The 7,487-nt window shown below is 34.3% G+C and overlaps 2 protein-coding genes across 3 annotated transcripts in view; one reads left to right on the forward strand and one right to left on the reverse strand.

The window, feature by feature from the left end:
* LOC141431356 (uncharacterized protein CG3556) overlaps nt 1–7,487 on the forward strand; it is a 306,784-nt gene that overhangs the window by 193,469 nt on the left and 105,828 nt on the right. The window lies entirely within an intron of this gene.
* Nucleotides 5,214–7,367, reverse strand: LOC141431512 (uncharacterized). Its single transcript, XM_074092699.1, has 2 exons — nt 7,300–7,367; nt 5,214–6,408 (listed from the first exon to the last, which is right to left on the reverse strand). The coding sequence occupies exons 1-2, from the start codon at nt 7,365–7,367 to the stop codon at nt 5,214–5,216; spliced, it is 1,263 nt and encodes a 420-aa protein (XP_073948800.1).

Raw genomic sequence — 7,487 nt, forward strand, 5'->3', positions numbered from 1 at the left:
CTTTCCAAAACTAATTCTAAACAGTAAAAATTGATATGCATAAATTGTTCAGAATAGGAAATGCATATTTAACCCCAAATTTTATTTTTAAAAGTCAGGTAATTGCGACAGATACAGACAGGAATTAATATTTTAATGAACCATTGGTGGTGGTTCTCTACACGAAAAAGATAACAGTCGAAAAATTAAGTGTCTGTAAAAGATTTAGACGGATAAAAAATAAAAGAGATATAGCTTGTAATTAAGTTTTTGAATGGTTAAATCGGCAACCTTCAACACATACTTAATATTGATCATAATTGCAACAGCTTGGAGTTTTGTAGGTAGGTATTCTGTCAATGCATTTACGGTGATTATCTACCATAATCATTTCTACACACAGTTTTAGATTTGATTGAGTCGAAGAGAACAACATAATTTCAAAACAAAATACTTATAAAGTTTGTATTAATTTTAAGAGCTCACCTTAAGACAACTTAAATTAACAAAACTTTTAAGAAAATACAAACAATATTATGTATATTTTATTATGTATGCATAGGAAAAAATCGTGTCTAGATTCCCATCCAGCAGTGGTGTAGAGGTTATAGCACGCAGCACGGATTGCTGAGGACCTGGGTTCAATTCCCAGTGCTGGTCTCTTTCTGGTTTTTCTGTGCATCCATGTCTCAGTTTGTATTTTCGATATGGTTTCACGGGATACCCGTAAAAGTAACAAATTTGGAGTTGAAATAAAAAAATACAAAAAGACTCCAAAAAAAAAACAATCATAAAACTTTAAACGTAAGTGATATAAAAAGGAAATTACTGTCAATATTATTGACACTGCAAATATTGTTAAATTACTAGTTCAATCATTTGAATTTTCTAGAAGGTAGGTACCAGTAAATGACCTTCGTCGGAAAAACGTAAAGAAAAAGTATGTACAAAGGCAAACCTTTTTTTTTTGTTGTTATAGTACACCACGGGGCATTATATTTATTGTAACACACAAATCTATGGTACCTAATGTATGTATGTATGTATGTAAACTCTTTATTGTACAAAAGAAAATTAACAAAATACAACTGACAAACTTTAAGATACTTGTACAAAGGCGGACTTATCCCTTTAAGGGATCTCTACAGTCAACCTTTGAGTGGTTTGTTGAATGTATCTAGAAATTAATTTATTATTTCTGTTCTTTTCTTTGTTGATTAATAAAGTTTAACATAACTAATGCACTAAAACTCTACACCTTATGCAACGTTAAAAAAGTAGAAATTAAAACCTTAAAGTTATGATTTCACAGAACTTATCAGTCATAAGCATTATCCTCATCCCAGCTGTAGGACGTCCACTGTTGGACATAGGCCTCCCTTGTATGGTTGTACGTCGGGAGAGGAATGAAACACTCGAGTTCTGGTTATAGACTGGATCTATTGATGAGTAAATGCGATTATATATAAGGTTGCTAGGTACATAGGTCTTACCACTACACCTTCCATTTAACAAAAATAAAAAAATGTTTATACTATAACTTTTTTTTTTTTTTATACATTTCTTATTGTAAATATAAGATATTACATGGTTAAAATAAAAATTATGTATAAAATAGTTTTGTTCTATTCTTATGTACAGTATCCAATTTTCCATCTTTAATTATCTCTACATTCGGAGATATATCTCTTACCACCTTATATGGACCTGAATACAATGCGTCCATCTTTGTTCCTATTTCGTTCTTTACTAAAATTAAATCATTTACTTTATATGTTACAGGGTTTGTATAACTGTCATACTTTAGTTTTCTTTTTATTTTACTGGTTACAATGTTTTCCTTTGCCTCTTTCTGTGACACTTGCAAACGATATTTTAACTCATACGGGTAATGGTCAAAATTATACAGTGGGTCTATATTTTTAAGTAAATTATTTGGTAGTGAACACAATTTTCCAAAAACCAATTCGTAAGGGGTCAATTTTGTTTCTGAATGAACTGTTGTATTATAGCCAAAACACCAAAAGGGAAGCCATCGGCTCCATTCTTCAGGATGATTATCAGTTTGGATCCTGAGGAAGGACTTTAAATTTTTATGAGTTACCTCAAGTGCTCCGATGGACTGATGATGGTAGGCTGTTGAGTTCAGTTTATTGATCTGTAGTAGTTTACATACCTCTTCGAATGTTGATGACATAAATTCCTTTCCCCTGTCTGTGGCTACGGCTTTCGGTACTCCGTATCTAAGGATAAAATTATTAACAAATACTCGTGCTACTTCTTGTGCTTGTTTCGTGACCAAGGGATAAGCTTCTGTATATTTAGTTAGTTCGCATTGTATTGTTAAGATGTATGAATATTTGTAATTATCGGTATCTAAAGGTCCTACAAGATCTAAATATATTTTTTCGAATGCTGTATTCGCTGTGGTGGTAATAACCATAGGTTCCCGTACTGGTAAAGAATGTTTTTGTCGTTGACATTTTTCACATCGTTTTATAAAATTTTTGACATCATTTTCTAACCCTTGCCAATAATAATATTTTCGTATATTATTTGACATCCTCCTTATACCTGCATGGCCACTGCTAGGTAGAAGGTGAAAGTCGTTAAGAATGACACGTCTGTCATCTTTACTCTCTACTCTTTGTACATTATTCAAGATACATATTCGCGGTCCGGACCGGTTTTTATGCCTTTTTATTTCTTCAACTAACTTTTTTATAAATATTTTATTATCTGCATTTTTTATTATACAAACTTCATCTATTTTTTCTTGTGCGCACATATTATCTAACTCCTTCACAAATTCGCATCGCGTTATCTGTGATACAGAGTTGGAGTATTTTATAAAAATTATCTTCTTATTTTTCACGTAACATAAAACTTTTGTCTCATTACTTATTATTCCCTCTTTTCTTATTTTTTCTAAACTACTATAGTCAATAAATCTGAGCTCTACTGATTCTTTTGATTTAATATGCGTACTCACGATTTTGGGCTGATCAGACCCTAAGTCTGTGGGTATCATATCAATCAATGAATCTTTACTTGCAATTTTCTTTGCTTGAGCTCGCGTCATGACATTCACTACACTGTCATGCATCTCTTTCAAATCATTCGATGTCACACAAATTCGAGACAATGCGTCTGCAGCCGCGTTGTCTGAACCTTTTACGTACTCTACTGTATATGTATATTCTTCTAAAGTTAATCTAAATTTCATAAGTCTACTTGACGGATCTTTCATATTAAAGAGGTATATTAAAGGCTTATGATCCGTTTTTATTTTAAAACATCGCCCATATAAGTAGGGACGGAAATATTTCACTCCCCAAACTATAGCTAAAAGCTCTTTTTCAATTACTGGATAATTTATTTCCGCTTTGTTCAAAGTTCTGCTAGCGAAAGCTATTGGTCTGCCATTTTTGTTTGATAATATTGCCCCTATAGCATTTTTTGATGCATCAGTCTGTAGTGTAAACGTATTGTTTTCCGAAAAATCCGGATAATCAAGAACAGGTGGCGTTGTAATCAGTTCTCTTAACTTGTCGAAAGCTTTTTGGCAACTTGCGTTCCAAAGGAATGGAGTGTTCTTTTTTGATAATGCGTTTAATGGTTGTGCTATTTTGGCAAAGTTAGGTATGAACTTTCGATAATAATTTGTAAACGCTACAAATCTTTTCACTTCGTCTGTAGATTTTGGACATGGGTAATTTTTTACTGTATTTATTTTGTCTGGATCTGGTAGAATGCCTTCACTCGATATTGTATGACCTAAATAAAGAATTTCCTTTTTTAAAAATTCACATTTTTGTGGATTGAGTTTTAAATTGACTTTTCTTAATCTGTCAAAAACATCTTGCAAATTTTTATTATGAATGTCTAAGTTTCGACCAAAAATTACTAAATCATCTAGATAAATCAGACATTTTTCATACTGCAATCCTGCTAACGCAATGTTCATCATACGAGAAAATGAACTTGGGCTCGTTTTAAGACCCATTGGCATTCTTGTCATCTGATATCTTCCTGAATCAAAAGCTGTTAATTTTCTACTGTTTTTATCTAATTCCACATTGTAATAACCTTGATATAAATCTAAGTGAGTAAAATAAATGCTGCCAGATAATGATTCTAAAATTTCGGTTATATCAGGTAATGGATATTTGTCGTCCTCGATACAATTATTTAATTTACGATAGTCGATTACTAAACGCCACTGTTTTTGACCATTTTTGTCTGCTTTTTTCGGAACTAGTAACACTGGGCTCGACCAATCACTTTTGCTAGGTTCAATGATGCCTTCACCAAGCATTTTATTAATCTGATTTCTTACTTCAGCTTTCTGACTAAAAGGTAACCTGTAGGGCTTTGTAAATACAGGATTGGTATTGGGTTTCAACGTTATTGTATGAGAATATACGTCAGTTGTCCGTAACGAATCACCTTTAAGATAAAATATATCGGCATATTTCGCGCAGACGGCTTCGATGGCCGTTCGCTCTTCTTCATTTAAATGGTTTAATTGTAACTGTGAAAAAACATTCTTTACCCTGTTAGCGTTGCTAGTGTTGCTTTCAAAACAACATAGGTTGTAATCAGATAGCTTATGAATTTTTGGTGCAATGTTTGGTAAAATTAAATCGCTCTCAGTCACGTTAAGTATCTTTACTGGTATTATTCCATTAATTGGGGTGGCCACCGTGCTTGCTAGAAATACACCTTCTTGTATTTCCGATGAACAGACTAAACAATCCTCTTTTAATTGTGTTTGTATATAATGTATTGATTCAGATCGTTTAGGGATAATAAACTTATTTTTACAGTCATTTGTAAAAGGTAAACTAATTGTCTGCATTTTCACAAGTAAAGTTAAGTTATTTTGCTCAAAATCTAATTTAGCTTTAAATCTGTTTAAAAAATCTCGTCCTAAAATTCCATTCGACTGAATAGGCAATGTTTTAAAAACATAAAATTTGTGACTAACTGTATGCTCTCCCAAATAAAGCGTAAGATAAACATATCCAATTGCTGAAACTTTACCACCAAGCCCATTTATAATTACATTCTCTTTATGGATTGGAATATTTTGTTCTAGAGCATGTTTATACTTCCATGCCGATATGGATGCGCCTGAATCTACTAGGAACGATAATGATTCATCACAGGTATGGGATGATGCAATATTTATGTAGCAATTACTGTTACCAACTAATAATTGATGCTCTGGTTTAATCACGAAAAAACCGATTTGAGGAATTTTCCTCTGGCGCATCCTGAGGTGGAGTTCCTGACTCGGTCATTAAATTCATGTTATGTGGTCTACGCGTGCCTTGATAACGTCTATTACTATTAACAAACGTACCTCTATTTGGGCGGCGTGGAGGTCTTTGGAATCCCGTAGAGGGCTGATTCGAACCCCGGTACTGACCTCCATGTCCTCGAGGTCTATAGGATGAAAACCTGTTGTTTCCTCGTGAGCCTCTAAAACCACTTCTGGAACGTGTGCTATTGGGATTAAAATAATTCCGCCTGTACATACCAAATATTTCGCCTGAGGTGGATGTTGTGGACACCTCCTCTTCCTGAGCTGCCTGTATTGCGTCTTTAAGGGAGCTATAATTTCTCGCTGAAATAATAGTGCTTAGCCTACGATTTCGTAAGCCATCGGCGAATCGTTTTATCGCGTATTTCTCATTTAAAGGTTTCAATATTTTATAACAATCCTTATTGCCGCTGGCTTGGGATATCGTAAGGTCAACAAATAATTCTGTAAGTTGTTTCCCAAAATCTGAAACTGATAACTCATTCTGTTTTAAATTTTGTAACTTGCTCTGAATAGCTGGAGCTGCCTTTTGGGGTAATAGCTCCGATCGCATATCTGTAATTAATTCTGTCACACTTGCATATTCGGTTTTTAGTTTTAACTTAGCAGCCTGAGACAATCTACTCTTTAATACAAAGTTAATTAAGCTTTGTTTACAATTCGCTTGTGTTAGTATTGAATCGTAATACTCAATATTGTCAATGAGCTGTTTTGTAACTGATTCTTCATTCGTCATATTAGGTAACAAGCTAAGAGCAGTCTTTAAGTCAAAGGTAGACATGGTTGCGTTTGACTCTGATTCGTTGTTTTCTAAACTTATATTTTTTACGTCAAGGTTACACAATTCTAATATTTCATAATATAAATTTACTATTCTCTCACAAACATTTTCTATTACGGGCACACAGTCAGCTTTTATGTTTCCTGCCTTAATTTCTTGATCAATTTTCTCTAATGAGCTTTGATATGTTTCATATATTTTATTTGCCTCACTAGACTTTGTTTCTAATATAGGTCCCGTTCTTCGACTAGGCCCTATTTTAATTAAATATACCCTTATGTCCTTTAATTGATTATATAATGATTCTAAGGTGCTGCTGCTGTTTTATTATATTACTGGTTATATACCATGATTATATAACATAATTATTCATTAATTACATTAATTAATTTTTCGAGTTAAGTCCCTTACAAGTATCACTTACAGTTTTGTTTTGGAAGGTCCTTCTTACCGAAAATGTCTTTATATTATACCGCGGAATCACTATCACTTTCCGAACTATTCACTGTATTCACTGTCGAATGTGTTTTCAATTTTTTTTTTCTTCTATACGACCTCTGAATACACCCTCGGTTGCGCAGTGGGCATAGGTGTCTGCCCCTGGACGATGGTGGCTGGCTGCCGGAAAAACGATCTTCTCAACGTATGTCGATTTATCTCAGCTGATATCCACTTATGATGACATTTCTTGTACATTCGATAAATGATGTAGCATAGCCCCAAAATGATTACCAATGAAATAAACGATAGCATAGTACTTGTAGCCGAAATGTGGTATTTCAATTGTTGTAGGGATGCTTGATTGTCACCTCCCGCTGCGTTCTGTACTACGACAGTTTCTTCTGTTTTTGATTGTTGCTGGCCCATTTTACTGATTCCAATACTCGCTTTTCTACACACACGTCCAACTCAAAGTCAGTATATGATTGCACTCGACACATTTTGTTTGTCATAGTTCGTACGAAAGTCACTTAGCAATAGTCTTTAAATGGCAACGGTTTTGCGTTTCAACTGCGCGCGGCGTAGCGCCTTTTACGGAAGATGCACTTAGAACAAAGAAAATACAGGAATGCTACTGTTAGAGCAAATCCCGACAGGCCGAAAATTATAACTGTAAATGTGTCCAATTTTTCCTGGATTCGTTGTAGCGTTCGGGAATTATCGATTGCGGCCATTTCGTTATAAAAAAAATTTTTTTTTCACAATTCACTCGCGATCATTATGCAACTGAGATGTCGCATCGGCGCGCCCGGTGCGCTGAGCTGGCAGGGTCGCCATGTATGGTTGTACGTCGGGAGAGGAATGAAACACTCGAGTTCTGGTTATAGACTGGATCTATTGATGAGTAAATGCGATTATATATAAGGTTGCTAGGTACATAGGTCTTACCACTACACG

Source organism: Choristoneura fumiferana, chromosome 9 (assembly GCF_025370935.1).
Source record: "Choristoneura fumiferana chromosome 9, NRCan_CFum_1, whole genome shotgun sequence".
In the NCBI taxonomy this organism is placed as follows: Eukaryota; Metazoa; Arthropoda; class Insecta; order Lepidoptera; family Tortricidae; genus Choristoneura; species Choristoneura fumiferana.

Excerpts from the sequence above, each read along its gene's own strand:
- LOC141431512 (XM_074092699.1), bottom strand. The coding sequence starts at position 7,367 with ATGGCGACCCTGCCAGCTCAGCGCACCGGGCGCGCCGATGCGACATCT. Across the intron at positions 6,409-7,299 it reads CAGTTGCATAATGATCGCGA|CAGCAGCACCTTAGAATCAT; the intron begins GTGAATTGTGAA and ends ATAATAAAACAG.